The sequence below is a fragment of the Arachis stenosperma genome, chromosome 7 (assembly GCF_014773155.1).
Source record: "Arachis stenosperma cultivar V10309 chromosome 7, arast.V10309.gnm1.PFL2, whole genome shotgun sequence".
Classification (NCBI taxonomy): domain Eukaryota; kingdom Viridiplantae; phylum Streptophyta; class Magnoliopsida; order Fabales; family Fabaceae; genus Arachis; species Arachis stenosperma.
Genome location: NC_080383.1, coordinates 17526119 through 17545187, shown reverse-complemented (window position 1 = coordinate 17545187; position 19069 = coordinate 17526119). Strand labels below are relative to the sequence as shown.

The 19069-nt window shown below is 35.9% G+C and overlaps 1 protein-coding gene across 1 annotated transcript; it reads right to left on the bottom strand.

Annotated features, from left to right (window-relative positions):
• LOC130939492 (uncharacterized) lies at positions 1 to 5908 on the bottom strand. Its single transcript, XM_057867594.1, has 3 exons — positions 5828 to 5908; positions 3159 to 3375; positions 1 to 783 (listed from the first exon to the last, which is right to left on the bottom strand). The coding sequence occupies exons 1-3, from the start codon at positions 5906 to 5908 to the stop codon at positions 143 to 145; spliced, it is 939 nt and encodes a 312-aa protein (XP_057723577.1). The 3' UTR covers positions 1 to 142.
• Positions 5909 to 19069: the final 13161 nt, after the last annotated feature.

Sequence of the window (19069 nt, the reverse complement as noted above, 5' to 3'; positions counted from 1 at the left end):
TCCAACTTAGGAAAAAACAATGTTACAGCACATGTGCTATGCCTCTTGAAAAATTTTAGATGTCAATTGCAACAAAGTATTAGAAAACTAAATGATATAAATGTTCTATGTAAACTTCTTCTATACTTATGGATGAGGATTTTCAGCACCCTCTATCAATAAATGAAACTACTCTGTTAAGCCCTGGCTGAGTCCTCACTTGTGTCGATCGAAATTGTTCCTTTGTCCTACCATAATAGACAGCTTCCTCCCCTGAAAAGGTGATGAAATTCCAGCCAAATGCCGATCCACCAACTACATATGTCCCTTGACCTTCAGCCAATGCCATAACCTTAATTTCAGATGATGCCCTTGAGGTGAATGATTTCTCAACTTGAATCTGCTCTGGAGACTTCATATGTTGAGGCTGCTGCTCTTGCTGTGTTTTGTGATCCAAGTTTTGGCCATCTTGCTTATACTTTGCCAACGAAACTGCTTCTGCTTTCATATCCTCATATAACTTCACAACAATCTTCAATTGTTCTCGAATTTCTCGGGATTCTTTGCTACTTTTGTAATCGGGAGTTCGTAGAACCTGGATGAAATGGGGGCGAAGGTCTGGAATAAGTGCGCGAATCTTGTAGTAGTTGGAAAAAGAATCAGATTCGAGAGGCCTCTTTTTCGTTGAAGAACGAATAGCAGCACCACTCGTTGTTGGTGGTGGTGAAGGAGGAGGAAGTTGTGAACTTTGAGTTGTTGGTGATGTAGAAGCAGCAGAAGAAGGAGAAGGAGAAGTTTCAGGTGCTTTTGGTTTTTCCATTGATGTTGATATAATAATAAAACAGAAAGAGTAAGGAAAGAAAAAGAATTTTATTAATTGTAGAATGATTGAAATTATAAACTATGAAATTGAAACTAAATATATATAGAGTATTTGTCTATAAAAGATAAAAGCAAATAAAGATAAGATAAGGATAAATAAAGATAAGATAAAGATAAGATAATAATAAAGGAAGTCACTTAGATAAATACATCTAAAAAGTTTTTTTTTTAAAGATGTTTTCTAGTAATTAAAATTTAACACATATAATCGATTAAATCGTGTTATTTTTGTCAAAATTAGGCCAGATAAATTTATTTGACCAAAAAATAATGAATCAAATATTGAACTGGTCTAAATTAATATCATTTTTTTATAAAAAATGACTACAATACTCTTATTATAGAAAATGACTAAAATATTCCTATATATATATGTTAATTTCGAAAACTCTAAATCCTAATCGTATAACGGCAGAAAAATAAAATGCTAGAATTTAGGATTCTCAAAATTAATATATATAATAAGAGTATTTTAATCATTTTCTATAATAAGGGTATTGTAGTCATTTTTCATAAAAAATTATATTAATTTAGATCAATTTAAGATTTGATTAACTATTTTTTCGGTAAAATTAATTTGTCTGGCCTAATTTTAACAAAAATAACACGGTTTAATCAATTATATGTATTAAATATTAATTATTAAAAAATAGCTTTAAAAAAAGACGTTTTAAACATCTTTATTTGAGTGGCTCCCAATAATAAAAGACTAAAATTATCACTGAATTTGTGCATTCTGTTGGGCTGAATTTGTGGGTCGTGAGACTTCTTTATTGTTGTCATGAGTTGAGGTGAAAGAGTGGTTTAATAGATGTGTTTAATAAAAATATTTTGTTATGACTGCGTCTAATAGAAATATCTTTATAAATATCAAGGTTGCGAGAACCGGACCGGTCAACAAACCGGTGAGGTCACTGGTTCAATGGTTCACTGGTTCGACCGGAATTCAACCGGAGTTCAACCGATTTAATTAAATATTAAATAAAATTATTAAAAAACTTAAAATAATCTTAAGTATATAAATTCAATAATTTCTAACTTAATAAAATTTAATATTTCACAAAATAAATTATCCATTACTCTGCACCAAACAGTAACAATAATTCTTCCTTTTCAGTACCAACACAGATAGTGCCTCATGCCTATGACTCAGCCTTTGCCTCTCTTCAATTCCAATATCCATGGCCTTTAGCCTTTGAAGGGTTTCCAGAAGATAGAGCTGCAAGTGCTTCTAAGAGCCATAGCCAAGCAGAGAAAAGAAGAAGGGGCAGGATCAATGCACAGCTTGCAACTCTTAGAAAACTGATTCCTAAGTCTGATAAGGTAATATTGTTTTTCAAAATTCATATTCCAATATTGTCATAGACATAGTTAGTTACTTCTCTCCTTTTTGGCAAAGTATATTGTTTACTTTTACTTCTATCAGTTATGCTATTCAGAGTTTAGATTTTCTTTTTCACCCCTTGAATTCTAGCAAGAAAATAGAAATTACCTACCTTAGGAAAATGACATGATATGCAAGGTATCATTAGTTTATGCTATTAATAGCTTTAATAGATTCCATGATAGAACTTAAAATATTTGAATTCTACTTCATCAACCTTGATAGATAGAGAACTAGAGAAGCTATACATGTTTTTGTTTTCTAGACTGCATAAATTCCATAATTGATTATGCTTTCAAAATCAATTCAACTAGAAGTGTAAGAGTAATATAAGTTCAACTTTGAATTATGTCGGAATGAATACTATAAAAACAGAATCAAATTAATTAAGTTTTGTTGCGGATGCAGATGGACAAGGCTGCATTACTAGGGAATGTAATAGATCATGTGAAGGATCTAAAGCGAAAAGCGATGGATGTGAGCAAAAGCATCACAGTTCCAAGTGAAACTGATGAAGTAACAATAATAGAGTGTGACCCTGATCAAGATGAAAGCTATGCTAAAGTGAAGATACTGAAGCACAACATTGTAATTTCAGTTTGCTGTGATGATAGACAAGAAATTTTCAGTGAACTCATTCAAGTCCTAAAAGGGTTGAGGCTCATAAATCAAGATCAGAACATATTCAGAAGCAGCAAACAGAACAGGCGAGCTCATAAATCAAACATAAATCAAGATCAGAACCTCAGAAAATCAAAAACAAAAATCAAGAAGGCAACATAGAATAGGTGAGCTCATAAATCAAGATCAGAACCTCAGAAAATCAAAATCAAGAAGCGTAGAACTCATAAATCATAATCAGAATTCAGAAGAAAGCAAGTTCAAAATCAAGAAGACATGAACAAAGTCTTACCGGCGAATGAGGAGTCGGGCTCGGCGAGCTCGGCGACGTTCGGCGACGAGGAGGCGGGCTCAACGCGGTGGTGGTCGCGGCTACTGTGGCTCGGTGGTTTCTGGAATCTGGAGCTTGGTGGGCGATGGCAATGGTAGCCTTGGTAGGTGAAGGGGGAAGAAAGGGGAGATTGGCTGATTGGGGTAATGAGGTCAGTGGCATAGTGGATTAGGGTTAGCTTGGGTTACGCGTACGTCTTTCTATTTTTTTTTAAAAGCTAAAACGACGTCGTTTGGCATCTGAATTTCCAAACTACTAAACCGCCAAAAAATCGGACGGTTCTTTCGGTTCACCGGTTAACTGCCGGTTTGATCGGTTTTTTTACCAGTTCTTTGCCATTCAGTTTTCAAAATTACCCGGACCGGCTAGGTAACCGATTCTCGATTATTCCGATTGAACCGGCCGGTCCGGTCCTGTTTTCAAAACCATGATAAATATATTTTTTGGATATGTCTCTTTATACATGTATTTAAAATATAATAATTAATTATTATTGACAATAAATTGACAAATAATATATTAATATCCTATACTTTTCTTATAAAACAAGAAAAACATTCATGTAGATTTAACTTCAAGGACTAATGGCGGTGGCATTGATGGCGATAGAAGGCCCAGGCAAAGGCGGAAGTAGGCGGCCAGCGGGTCGAGTGAGTGGACGAGGATCGGAGAAAGATTGAGCACATGAAGACCACAATTATTATTGTAATGACAACGAAAAACTCCAACCAATGCTCGGTGGTGTGGGTGATGGAGGAGGAAGAGGAGCCATCCTCTAAACCTATTTGTTATTGGTTTATCATCATTTGAAACTGTGGTATTTAAACTCTTCTCATTTTTTCCTCAAAATAACATTTCCTCTCAAGAAAATATTATTGTTTCTTAATTACTTTCGCTGTCAAACAATCTTTGAGAGTTCGGAGGGATTTTTTTACATTTTGGGTGAGTTTGAACTATTATAATCACCATTTTCAGCTACCAAATTAAAGTTTGAGAAACACCAAGGCTTAAGTAAAAGATAGAGCTAATTTACAATTTCTTTTTACTCATAAAGGGAACTACGTACTAATTGAGCTTGTTTAATTTTATTAATTTTTTTGGCACTTCTAAATTTTTTTTTTAGTTTTTTACGGTATCCTTCCGTCCGATAAGCTAACGATTAATTTGTTGTGAATCGGAACTCCATTTAAAGATTTGTCATTAGCCAATAAATTACTGCATACAAAAGGTAAAATTCGAACCCCTAACACTTATTTAAATGAACTAATAAATTAACTATTAGGTTAACCCAATTTAATCTTTTGGCACTTCTTTTTTTGTAAACATATTAACGATCGGTATATGCTTCTCATCAATGAACAACTCATAATAGCAGGGAATAGTTATATATGTAATTTTTGTTTCTATTAAAAAACATGGATGATGACTTTTTAATAGCTAAATTCGTGCAAGTAGATATTTATACTTAAAATATAGGGTATCAAACCCCTTTTAATTAAATTCTAATGAATTTTTTGTCTGCTGAGTTTTAGATTAGGTATTTTAACATTAAAAGATTAAAAATTATCTTCTAATATATTTTGGCTATTTCATGATTTCATCCTTCTTATAAGACCTAGAATCTCTTATATAGTACTTGTTTTTATCATAAACTGTGTTTCAAACTTCTAAGTGGTATATTGATGTTGCTCTAATTAGTATTATTATTACTATTATTATTAATGTTTTTTTTTTACAAAAATGTTACTCAACATATATTTTTTATATTTTTGACTTTTTGTCTTTTACTCAATAAAATTTAATATATTAGATTTCTAGATTCTAGTTATTTATACATAGATTGTGACAGGGTATTGAATGTTTCTCTTTTTTTATATAAATATCATGTTAAACTAGTGCGCGTTTTATGTATAATTTTAAGAGTCTATTATTCTACCTCGATTTATGTACTAAGGAATAATATTGAATTTATAAGTAAATAGAGGTCAGATGAAACAATTGAATTTCAATCCTCTAAATTTTTAATTTTTAATTTAGAGGATAAAGTGTGATTTTTTATTTTTGAATAATTTTTTTTTATATTTATTTTTAGTTCCACCTATAAAATGAATAATAAGAAATCACACTTTACTCCTTAAAGTAAAATTCAAAATTTAGATGATCCAAATTCAAAACAATTTATATACTTTTGTAAAAAAATCCTCACTGGGGAGTAGCTTGTGCACTCATGGACCTATGATGCAATTAGTTTTGCATGTGTGAAAAACGTGTGTTTAATGGAGGATTAACGCGATAAAATTATGAAATGGTTAAAAATAAAATAATATATTTCTTATAATTATTTAGCTGAATTCCTATAAATAATGGTCGAATAAACTGATCTAGATTCCAAATCCAAAAAAAAAAAAAAAACTGATCTAGATTAATTATCTAGTTATATTTTTTACTTATTTATTTTTTAAAAGATGAAACTAGTATAATGCGTGTATCTTAAGATTTGTTTATATCTGTTTCCTATTGATAGAACTAAGGTGAGGCGAAGACATCTTTGAAACAAAATGAGTCAATTTTTAAACCATCAAATTCAATCTATCTTAATTAAACATAATAATACTCTAAGGCGTACTTACATTATCTCCTGAAGCAAGCATGACACAACCATTTACTAACATTATCAATTCAAAATTCCAAATAGATGACATTTTAACCATACTTATAATTTAGTTTATTATTGAATCAGGTGTAAGTAGGAAAAGATTATAATATTTAAATGGGATTATTGGTTTGATCGAACTGTGATAATCAAAAGAGCCTGCGCAAATTAACTTATTATTGAATTATGCAATTTCTAACGTATATGTTACTATGTTAGTTTCCTTTTCTTTTCTTTTTTTTTTTTTTTGCTAACAGTTTCATATTTTTTTTTGTTATGAATTATAGTTCTATAACCCATCATTCGGCAGAGTTAGGCAATATGGGGGTGTTTTTTTTAACAAAAAAAGGTTAAAAAATATATGGGTGAGTTAGAAAAGGAGGATCTATTGAAAGAGTTTAAGTAAGATTAGCATGAGAAAAAAAGATAGTGGTTTAAATTTGAAGGACTCTTATATTCAAAATTTGACTCATCCAACTAAGTAAGTATGGAGAATGATAGAAAATCCAAAGGCTATATAAATGCAATTGCTAAAAGTTATCTATTTTTCTGATTGAGAATTTTGGAAAGCAAAAATAGGAAAACAAGTATCATGGACTTGGAGAAATATCATAGAAGGAAAGAATTTTTTTGAAGAGGAATGGTAGATGGAGCATAAACATTGGAAAAAACATTAAAATATGGGAGAATAATTAGATAGTTGAAAACAGAGAACACAATGAATGAATTAAGTCAAAAATCTCTTAATTGAAGGTATGGACTGAAATGAGAGGATGATTAGGAATACCTTTAATCAAGAGTGTGCGGATAGAATTCTTAGAACTCTAGTTAGTCTCGTAAAAAAGGAAGATAAATTCATTTGGCCTCACAAAATAAATAGTATATATATATATAATATGAAAACTGGTTATCATATAGCACAAAAAGAAAAGTAATAAGACAAATGATCCTCCAGCTACAAGTAATAACAAGGTTCTCTGAAAAGAAATTTAGGGAAATCATTTATCACAAAAGATAGATGTTTTTTTTAAAAAGCATCGCATGACATTATTTCAGTTTTTGCGAATCTATATAAAAAGAGAATGGATTTGAATCCTCTAAAGTTTGAATTTTTACTTTAGAGAGTAAAGTGTGATTTCTCACCATTAATTTCATAGGTGGGACCAAAAATAAATATGAAAGAGAAACTATTCAAGGATAAAAGATCACACTTTATTCTCTAAAGTAAAACTTAAACTTTAGAGGATCCAAATCCAAAGAGAATAGCTAATTTATCCTTATATAAAAAAGAATGAATGAGTTTGGGGCCGGTAGTGTGGGAGCGGATTTGGGTTTTGAGTTTTTACCCGTGTCAATCTTTTTCGACTACCTTCTTAAATGGGTTTAGAGAAGAAGTTTATACTTCACATACTGTATCCACATTAAAATAAATTCTAATTTGAAAAAAACAACAATAAAAGAAAAGGATGGACCCAACCCAGTTTCCATTTTAAAGTTTTGTACTAGGCCTTAGTAAAGAAACCCAACCCAAAATATATCTAATGTTTTTTGTACATGACCCTAGTAAAGAAAAACAACTCTTTAATTGGCCAGCGGGTGGTGGCAGATCTTCTATTGTACTCTGTCTTTTCTATTTTTTTTTTTGTTTCTCTTTATTTAAGTTTTATAATTTTTTATTATAAATTTTATTATTTTTATCTCATATAATTTAATTGATCATAACTTTTTATGTGTTGAATCTTTTCAATATTTAAATTATATTTTTTTGTATTTAATTTCATTTCATTTGAAAAATTAAGTGATAAAATAACATCGACAGAAATTGTTGTGCATCTTTTTTTTTTACTTTTTTTTGGTTTACCTTCTTTTTTGTAGAAATCATGAATAATTATATATAATAGTACTTATGCATAAAAAGTAAATATAAATTGTATCCTACCTTTTTTTAGTAAAATTTTTATTATCTATCTTAAAATAAAAAATATTATAAATTATTTTAAATCATTAAACCAATAAATGTGTCATTATTATGAACATCGGTAGAATTTTTAAAAAAATTATAATTATTCGAATATATTAATTCTTTTGGTCAAATATTACCTTAGATTTGTATTGGACAAATTTATATGCTTATTACAATAGCTAACGCCTTGGATTAAGATAAAAAAATTGAAGAATTGGTTAAAAAAAATAGTATTTTGGAAGAGTTTGAAAATAATGCATTTGAATATTGGATAACTTTTAATTGTGTTTGTTCTTATTATTTTATATTTTACTATCTTTTGTTTGAGATTTTATAATATTGTTTCTTTATACTTTGGTATTTTAAAAAACTTTTTTTGGTTTAATATATTTATTTTTTAGTCTAGTAACAATTTCATACAAAAAATAATATTAAATTAAACATAAATTAATCTCAAATTAAAAAGTTATATTGATTAATATAAATATTACTTGATTTAATTTGATTTAATTTATTCGCACTTCAATATAGTTGATTGAAAATGAATGATAAATAAACATTAAAAAATAATTAAAAAAATAGAATGTTTTTAATTATTTTAAAATAGATAATAAAATAAGTTATAGGATATTATTTTATTTGGATCGTTAATAATTACAAAAATAAAAGGTTAGTAATTATATTAAAATAGATACTGAAATAAATTTTATGGTACTAAATTTATTTAAATTATAAATATAGTCTTATAAATAGTAACTTTGTATAAAGAGATTGTTAATAAAATTTTATAATCTGTATACTTATACCTATTTAATTTGTTTTATGTATTTAATTTTATTCTACTTTGTATAAAAAATTGAGGCTTGCCTTCTGTAATTAATTATTTAAAAAATAGTGAAATGAATTATATGGTATAATAAATTTTAAATAACCAACAACAATAACATATATCTATACAATATCTTAAAAAAATAATAATAACGTAACAAAAAAATAAAATTATAAATTAGTTAAAATAAATAAATAAATAAATCTTATTTTAAATTTATAAAATATTCACTAAATAATAATAATATATGAATAATATAAATATATATATAATAAATTAAACATATTACACATAAACTTTTAAATATAATAATAAAATAATAATATTATAGCAAATTATTATAACAAATGATGTGATAAATGTGTCTCTATATTTTAGTGTAAGCGAGTTTTGAATTTTTTTTTGAAAAACACAAAATATCACCTATGTTTTGTGTGTAAAGAATATTTTTTAATTATTTAAATACAAAACGGTGCCAACATTTAATTAAAAAATATTAAAATTTATTTTTTTTACAAAACGGCAGTGCCGTTTTTATTTTATAATTTTTTAAATCTAAAAATAAAAAATATCAATGAAGTTTTGGTTGTTTTTAATTTTTTTAAATTAAAAAATTAAAAATAATAAAGAAGAAATCATCAAATTATGAATGACCTAATATTCTTTTTAAATAAAATTCATTATGACCCTTGTTCATACCCTAACCCAATGATAAAGCCCAGGACCCAACAAAAGGCCCAATCCAAAGAGTTGAGCCTCACCCTACACCGACTTTCAATCTACGAAGTCGGTGCTTACCACGACTTGCTCTAAAGAAGTTGAGAACGAGGGATTAGCTGACAGATAAACCCTCACTCAAGAGGATAACTGCCCCTAAAATCTCTCTAACCACTTCCAGGAGCCATATCTCAACTTCCCTAAGATAAAGGGACGGTTATTCCCCTTAAAAGGCGGAACTACTCCAACGGTGGTTATGGGTTCACCACTATAAATACACTGACATCCCTCAGGTATCTCTAAGTTCCAATACATTTTAAACCTGCTTAACCCCATGCTGACTTAGGCATCGGAGTGTCTTTGCAGGTACCACCCCCATTCACTCGTACTCACAAGTCGGACGGAATCCTAGGAGCGCGATTCTCTTCGAAGGTTTCCCTCCACAAGCGTTTGGGCCAACCTAACGAGTCAAGCCCATTATCTCCGGTTACCCAACGTAACATTGGCGCCGTTGTCGGGGAACCGAGAGATCAACCAGTAATGGAGAATGTGTCCCAAGGAGTTAAATATCCAACATGGCTAGCAAATGTAGTGCTAGTCAAGAAGCAAAACGGCCAATGGAGAATGTGTGTCGACTACACCGACTTAAATAAGGCGTGTCCCAAGGACCCTTATCCACTCCCAAGTATTGATACTCTAGTAGACTCTAGCTCGGGGTATCAATACTTGTCATTCATGGATGCCTACTCGGGATATAATCAAATCCCTATGTATGAGCCAGACCAAGAGAAAACATCGTTCATCACGCCCCGAGCAAATTTCTGCTACGTGGTCATGCCATTTGGACTAAAAAATGCAGGGGCCACATACCAAAGGCTGATGAACAAGGTGTTCGCCCCCCACCTCGGGAGCTTAATGGAAGTCTACGTAGACAACATGCTAGTGAAAACTAAGAAAGAAGCTGATCTCTTGACAGACCTCTCGCAAGTCTTCAACAACATAAGGTCGCACGGGATGAGGCTAAATCCCGCAAAGTGTACCTTCGCAGTGGAGGCTGGAAAATTCCTAGGGTTTATGCTGACGCAAAGAGGGATTGAAGCCAATCCCGATAAGTGTCAAGCTATACTAGAAATGAAGAGCCCGACTTGCTTAAGGGAGGTTCAACAACTAAATGGTCGACTTGCGGCCTTCTCCAGGTTCTTGGCAGGATCATCATTAAAATCTCTTCCACTGTTCTCTTTATTAAGAAAGGGATGTCAGTTTGAATGGACTCCAGAATGCGAAAAAGCGTTCCAGGAGTTCAAAAGGTTCTTGAGCCAATCTCCAATCCTGACCCGACCTCTAGTTGGGGAAGATCTCGTCCTATATCTGTCCGTAGTAGACAAAGCTGTCGCATCAGCCCTGATAAGGGAGGACGAGGTCGGACAATATCCAGTGTACTTCATCAGCAAAGTTCTACAAGGCCCCGAACTAAGGTACCACAAATTAGAGAAATTTGCTTACTCCTTAGTAATAGCCTCACGGAGGCTACGACCTTACTTTTAAGCCCATACGATAAGAGTCCGAACGAACCAACCCATGAAGCAAATCCTCCAAAAGACGGATGTTGTAGGAAGAATGGTTCAATGGGCAATAAAGCTCTCCGAGTTTGACTTAAAGTATGAAACTCAGACAGCAATCAAAGCCCAATGCCTCACCGACTTCATAGTAGAATACGCGGGAGATCAAGAGAAGCCAAATGCATGGGAACTTTACGTAGATGGATCCTCAAACAAGACAGGAAGCGGTACAGGTATAATACTGGCCGACGAAAGGAAAACCCAAATAGAGGTATCCCTCAAATTTGAATTCCTAGCTTCAAATAATCAGGCAGAATATGAAGCCCTGATTGCAGGATTGAAGCTGGCAGAAGAAGTCGGTGCAACTAAAGTGATGATATACAGTGACTCTCAAGTGGTGACCTCCCAGATAAATAGAGAGTATCAGGCTAAAGACCCGAACATGAAAAGATACTTGGAAAGAACTCTGGAGCACCTCGGGCACTTTACAGAAATCGAGGTTAAGCACATAACCCGGGATCTCAATAGCAGAGCAGACGCCCTATCCAAGTTAGCAAGTACCAAGCCAGGAGGGAATAATAGAAGCTTGATCCAGGAAACTCTCCAAGAACCCTCTGTGGTAAAAGTAGAGGACAAACGAGATGTCCTAAAGGTAACTGGGCTAAACCTCAGATGGATGAATCCCTTGGTCGAATACCTAAAATTCGACATCGACATCCTCCCCAAAGAGGAAAAAGAGATTAAGAAAATCCGGAGGGAAGCACAACATTACACTCTGGTGAAAAATATCCTTTATAAAAGAGGAATATCAAAGCCATTGTTGAAGTGCGTACCGACTTCAAGGACCACTGAAGTACTAGAGGAGGTTCATAATGGGATCTGCGGAAACCATCTTGGAGCCAGGTCGCTAGCTAGGAAAGTAATCCGAGCTGGATTCTACTGAGCGACCTTGTAGAAAGATGCCACAGAATTTGTGAAAAAGTGCCAACCATGCCAAATGCACGCAAATTTCCACGTGGCTCCCCCCGAGGAGCTAATCAGTATAACTTCTCCATGGCCCTTTGCAAAATGGGGGATGGATCTGTTAGGCCCTTTTCCCCAGGCCCCAGGACAAGTCAAATACTTGATTGTGGGAATAGACTACTTCACAAAGTAGATAGAAGCAGAACCATTAGCCACCATCACAGCCCAGAAAAGTCAGAGGTTCCTCTACAAAAATATCATCACAAGGTATGGGATACCATATTCCATTACCACAGATAATGGAACCCAGTTCACCGACTCTACCTTTAGAAGCTTGGTGGCCAGTATGAAGATCAAACAACAGTTCACCTCGGTGGAACATCCACAAACAAATGGACAAGTCGAGGCAGCCAACAAAGTCATACTAGCAGGACTAAAGAAAAGACTACAAGATGCAAAAGGAGCCTGGGTTGAGTAGCTCCCACAAGTGTTGTGGGCTTATCGGACGACGCCACAATCTGCCACTAGAGAAACGCCCTTCCGACTCGTCTACGGCGTAGAAGCCATGATACCAGTAGAAATCAGCGAACAAAGTCCAACGGTGATTCTCCATGATGAGATCGGAAACATACAGGGGCACAAAGAGGAGCTTGAACTGCTCCCCGAAGTCCGAGAGCAAGCCCAGATAAGAGAAGCAGCGTTGAAACAAAGGATGACTACCAGGTACAACAAAAAAGTCATTCGAAGAAGCTTCACCCCAAACGACTTGGTCTTGATCAGAAACGACATTGGAGTCAACAAATCAGGGGAAGGAAAACTCGCTGCTAATTGGAAGGGACCATACAAAATTAGTGAGATCTTAGGAAAAGGTTATTATAAGGTGACCGACTTAAACGGCACCGAGTTACTAAGGTCGTGGCATGCTTGTAACTTGAAAAGGTACTATAGTTAAAAGCGAACTCTACTCCCTGATGTACTCTTTTCCCAACTTCACGATTTTTTCCCAAAAATCAAAGGGTTTTTTCTGAAGAAGGATTTTTAACGAGGCATCACAGTAGATGCTAAGGGAAAATAGACTACCAAAGGCCCTTAGTAGCAGTAAAGTACCTTCTCAAATAAATAAAGATCTTTTACAATATCTCTTATAAATTTCTTCTTGCTTTTTCTTTCTTTCTACGAAACGCGCCGACTTAAGCTCGACAAAGCGTGAAAATCCCATGAACCGACCTAGATGGTCGTCAGGAGAAAACGACGAGGTACTAGTTAGTGTAAAGAGGTTATAAAAGTTGATCGTGAGAAACTCGGAGACATTCCGACTCATAAGTCGAAATGAAAAATCGAGTAGAAGAAAAAACGCATCGCAAAAATAACCTAAGTCATAGGAACTCAATAAACCACAAAGTTGAGTATAAGGAATAGTGAAAAAGAGATCAAAAAACCTATTAAAAAGCCAAAAGACTGTCCTAAGTCCTTAAAGCGAAAAAGCTCAAGAGGACAGACAAGCCAAAGAAAAAGGTTTTCAAAAAAGGTCGAACAAATTCTTTAAAGTATCAAAAGAAAAGCATGCACACCAAAGGTAACTTAAACCCTTATCCAAAAAAGGGTATTTATAAATATTTTGTTTACGACCTTAAAAGGCCAAGAAGAATGTCAACAGACCACTACCACCACAAACATAAAAACAGTTTAAAAAGGAGGGGACCCACAGGCCGGGCCCCCATATAGCCAACAAATTTTTAAACATCACCACCTGGAATAGTCGGATCACCACCAGAGTCGGGAAGAACAGTCAGAGCGCCATCAGGTCCAGGGAGAGAAGTATCCATAGGAGACGGAGAGGAGGTTCTGTGAGCCTTCGAGGAACTCGGAGCATCCTTGGAACGAGGAGGGGACTCAATTATCCTCTGCCCCCGAGTTTTCAGATCGGATTCGGTGACAAGCTTAGGAGAGGGAGGAGGATAAACTATGGCACCATCAATGACGATCTTGTCAGGATCCAAAGGAGAGAGATCCAGGTCGGGAGCAAAGACCCCGACCTGCTCCTTGAAAATCCTCCAGGCTTCCTCGGCCCCGTCAGCGATGGAGTCCTCCAACTCGGTATAGGCATTCCGAGCTCTCAACAAGTCCTTCCTCACCTTCACGAGATCCTTGAACAAACTCAAATAACTCTCCTGTGCCTTCTTCCTCAAGCCCTCCTCCATATTGCATTGGGCTTGTAACTTGCTCTCCTTCTCCCGAAGGCCATCCCTCTCCTCCTTCAACTTAGCGACCTCCTCCTTCAACTCCTTCTCATGTTTCTGATATATGAGAAACCTCTTCTCCAGCTCTTCAACCCTCGAGGTTGAACCCAGAGAGCTAAGAGGAGTCTTCTCAAAAATATCAAGAATCTTGGTGCACACCGCCGCCGCCCTGATATTCTCCTGAGCCAGAATGGTGAGGTGGTTCTGGATAGAAACATCATCCATACCTATACGGGTATGAGGATAGATGTATTTTCGGATAAACGCAGGAGCATCCACCTTAGCCTCACCTTCAAAAGAAGAGCTAGACTCTAAAGTCTTACGCTTCTTCTTCTCTGGCTCAGGAGAAGGTCGGGGGGGGAGGGGGCGGTTGAGAAGAAGCTGAGGAGGAAATTACGATGGGTTGAGAAGGAGTCCCCAAACTTCGGGAAGAAGGGGGAGGAGGAGGAAGAGGAGAGCTAGTTACCCTGGCACCGCCAGTCCTGGCGCGAGATCTCGCCTTGGCCTTCTGAACTCTCTGGTAAGACTCACTGGAATTCTTCTTCGCCATCTCTGTAAGAAAACAATTAGTAGCCAAAAAGTCAGCGAAACAAGTCGGTAAAAACAAGTCGGAAATAAAGTAGATAAATAAAAAGCTACCTAGTTGTGTCTGGACAAAGGTCGGCGACCCCTGGAGAAATTTTTTGGTATCCAAATATGGGGCCCTCCCCCACACTTCTCGGAGGAACCCCACAACGGCTGCCTCCACCTCATCCAGGTCGTCCAAACCATATTTCTCACAGGGGGAGGCCTCTAACCAATACAAAGGAATGCGAGGAGAAGAATTCTCATAAAAAAAAAGGGGTGGTGACCCTCTACGGCTTGAACTTTGAAAAAGTAATTTTTGAAGTCATGGAAAGATTTATCAAAAAGGGTGAAGACCCTCCGACCTTGTATAGCTCAGAAGGACACCCACTGCTGCTTGTTATTTTGCCCACTGAAGGGCTTGGTCATGTGGAAAAGAAAAAAGAAAATCTTCAAATAAGTCAGAAAGTCTAAGACATGGCTGACAAACTGATAAATTTTCAGAAAACCCCAGGAATTGGGATGAAGCTGGGTAGGTGCAACACGACAGTGACGTAAAACAGCAATCTCAAAATCAGAGAAAGGAAGAAAAACGCCCAGGCGGGTGATCATGCTCTCATACATATAAAAGGAATGAGGGACTGCCTCCGAAGCCCTCCCGAAGCAAACCCGGTCTTCTGGACCCGGGACAAGCAGTTCATACTTTGGCTCATCCTCATCAGAGATGCAGAGTCGGTGACGAGTGCGAAGATCAGTAATAAAATTAGTGTCAACCCAAGGTTCCTCCCCTAAGACTGTGACATCGACCCACTGAGCAAGAATTTCTACGGAAGACATTTCTTTTCCTAAAAAGGGTTAGTGAAACCTACAAAGGAAAAAGAAAAGAAAATAAAAAACATGGTCTCTAAGGGGGTTACGGAATCAAACAGAAGCCTACGAATCAACTTCTCTCTCTCTAAAAAATAAAAGCATGCAAACAGAAAGCACGTTGTAAAAAGAGAAGAGAAGAAAAGACTAACCTTTATCTGGAAATAAGGTAGAGGAAGATGAAAGCCTTCAAACAAGGAATGCCCCACGAACGGATGAGAAGAAGAAAATTCGAAAAATCGCAGAAACGAAACAATGAAAGAGAGGGAAAGTATTTATAAACACGTTAGGGGCATAATGGTAAAAACAGAAGCGGTCATTAATGAGGGCACCGTTACCAAGGTAATCAATCCCTACACGAACCTCTAACGGACGCGACGTTTGATTAGACGTAACTGTGAAAATCAAAAGCCACGAAAAGTCACGTCGGTTCCCAATGATAACGTCGGTTCCCTCCTAGGTCGGCTACGACCCCGAGTAGAATACTCGAACCCAAATCTTAAAAGAAATTGGGCTCGAGTAGGGGCACTGTTCATACCCTGGCCCAATGATAAGGCCCAAGACCCAACGAAAGGCCCAATCCAAAGAGCTGAGCCTCACCCTACACCGACCTTCAATCTACGAAGTCGGTGCTTACCACGACTTGCTCTAAAGAAGTCGGGAACGAGGGATTAGCTGGCAGATAAACCCTCACTCAAGAGGATAATTGCCCCTAAAATCTCTCTAACCACTTCCAGGAGCCATATCTCAACTTCCCTAAGATAAAGGGACGGTTATTCCCCTTAAAAGGCGGAACTACTCCAACGGTGGTTATGGGTTCACCACTATAAATACATTGACATCCCTCAGGTATCTCTAAGTTCCAATACATTCTAAACCTGCTTAACCCCATGCTGACTTAGGCATCGGAGTGTCTTTGCAGGTACCACCCCCATTCACTCATACTCACAAGTCGGACGGAATCCTAGGAGCGCGATTCTCTTCGAAGGTTTTCCTCCACAAGCGTTTGGGCCAACCTAACGAGTCAAGCCCATTATCTCCGGTTACCCAACGTAACAACCCTCATTAATAATTTTAGCATATTTTGTCTTTTTTAGCGTTTTTTATTTTTCTTAATTCTCCCAAAAATAAACAGATAAAATAATTAAAGAGAATAATTATTAACAAAAATAATTCAATAAATTCATTTATTTTTATTATTTATAATTTTATTTTAAATTAAATTAAAAACGTACAGATCTACAAAATTTCTACAAGTATTTAATCCTATCATTTAATGATTCTTTTTTTTATTTTTTTAATTTTCTTAATTAAAAAATTAAAACAACCAAAACGTCATTGATATTTTTCATTCGAAATTAAAAAAAAATTATAAAATAAAAACGACACTACCGTTTTGTAGATGAAATTTTTTTAGTGTTTGATAGAGTGATAGATGCTCTAAACAAAAAACAGGAAAATGGTATGTATATTGAATAGAGTAATTACGCCAGAAGTACAAGTTTAGAGTTCAAAAATAACTAAGAACAATCAGAAAGAAATCAAGCTCATCAATGATTGAGCTCTAAGAACAGAAACAAGATAGAGTTCTTCAGTGTAACAGTAACTATGTCACAATTGAAGAAAATAGAAGAATCAGAATTCGCCGAATCAGATTGCAGCAGTAGGGAGAATCCATAACCTGAGATATGGAAGTGGGAATCAGCACAGGGAAGGGAAGATAACAGAATAGGAAAATAGAAGGGAAAATTCTATGTAGCAGCTGAATGAGTGTGACCAAAGAAAGAGGATTGAGAGAGGAGAAAGAAGAAAATACCACAATACGCCTAGTGCTTGAAATCCCTCAACAGCCTGCTATTTGACCTCTTTCTCACGCTTCTTCTGAGGCCTTGAATTTGAGGATCTGCTGCCATCTGTCCCGAGTTAGTTGCAACCTCTTTTGCTGACGTTGCAAACCTCTCACTTCCTTCCTTGCATTTAGCTATACTCGTATCATTACTCTCCCCATCAAGACCAACCTTGTCCTCAAGGTTGAATTCTGGAAATAACTTGATGAATTGGGCAGTATCCTCCCAAGAGTTATCTGTCAAACCATCCTGACCCCATTGTACCAAGATTTGAGACACAACTTGATCACCCCTTTTAATTGAACGAGTCTGCAGTATTTTGCAAGGTTCTAAAATCGGCCCTACATCTGTAGTAGTTAACGGTAGAGGAAAATATGGTGAGGTTCCTTCACCCCGAAATAGTTTTAAGGCAGAGATATGAAACACATTATGAATACGTGCTTCCGGTGGCAACTCCAAACGGTATGCCACATCACTCAACTTCTTTGCTATAGGGAATGGGCCAAAATATCTTAATCCAATCTTCTGATGCTTTCTCAAAGCCACTGACTGCTGACGATAGGGCTGCAGCTTAACCAGCACTAAATCTCCTTCACTAAATTCATAATGTCTTCTATTCTTGTCAGCAACCTGCTTCATATACTGCTGTGATCTTTCCAAATTAAACTTTAATGTGTCCAGCAGTTGATCACGGTCCTCCAACAGCTCTTGTAGGGAGGAATCATCTTGAGCTGAAAACTCATAGCGAGCTAACGTAGGAGGTTCTCGGCCATACAAAGCCTTAAATGGAGTCATTTTGATGCTGCTGTGCCAAGAAGTATTATGCCAATATTCTGCCCATGGAAGAAGAGTAACCCAACGCTTTGGATTATCAGAACAAAAGCAACGTAGATACATCTCCAATGTCCTATTACATACCTCACTCTGCCCATCCGTTTGTGGATGATAAGCAGAACTCATTGCTAATGTGGTTCCTTGACTTCGAAATAGGTGCTGCCAGAATTTGCTAATAAAAACCCGGTCTCGATCAGAAACAATAGAACTTGGAAAACCATGAAGCTTAACCACATTGTTGATGAATATATCTGCCACTGATTTGCTATTGAAATCATGTTTTAGAGGAAGAAAATGAGCGTATTTGGTTAGTCTATCAACAACCATCATAATTACTGAATTCCCTGCTGCCAGTGGTAATGCAGTGATAAAATCCATTGCAATATCCTCCCAAACCTGTGAGGGAACTGGCAATGGTTTGAGTAACCCCGCCGGGGCCTTGGTGTCCACCTTAGCTTGCTGACAAACACAACAGTTTAGAACATAACGCCTAATGTCTCGCTGCATATTGGGCCAGTAGTAGATTGCACAAATTCGCTCCACGGTCTTTGCTATGCCAGCATGACCTCCAATAACACTATCATGGTACTCATGCAAAATTTTAGGTATCAAAGAGCTAGTTGTAGGTATCACCAATCTGTTCCTCCACAAAAGAAGGTCATTATGGACTGAGTAATTTAAATCCCCCAAAGTGTGATTACTACACTTTTCTATCAGTACTTGAAGATCAAGATTTTGAGCTAAATCCTCTTTCAACTGCCTCAGCCAATCAGCTTGTGGTGCAGACCAAGCCCCAAGGAAACTCCTCGAAAGGGCATCTGCAGCCACATTCTCAG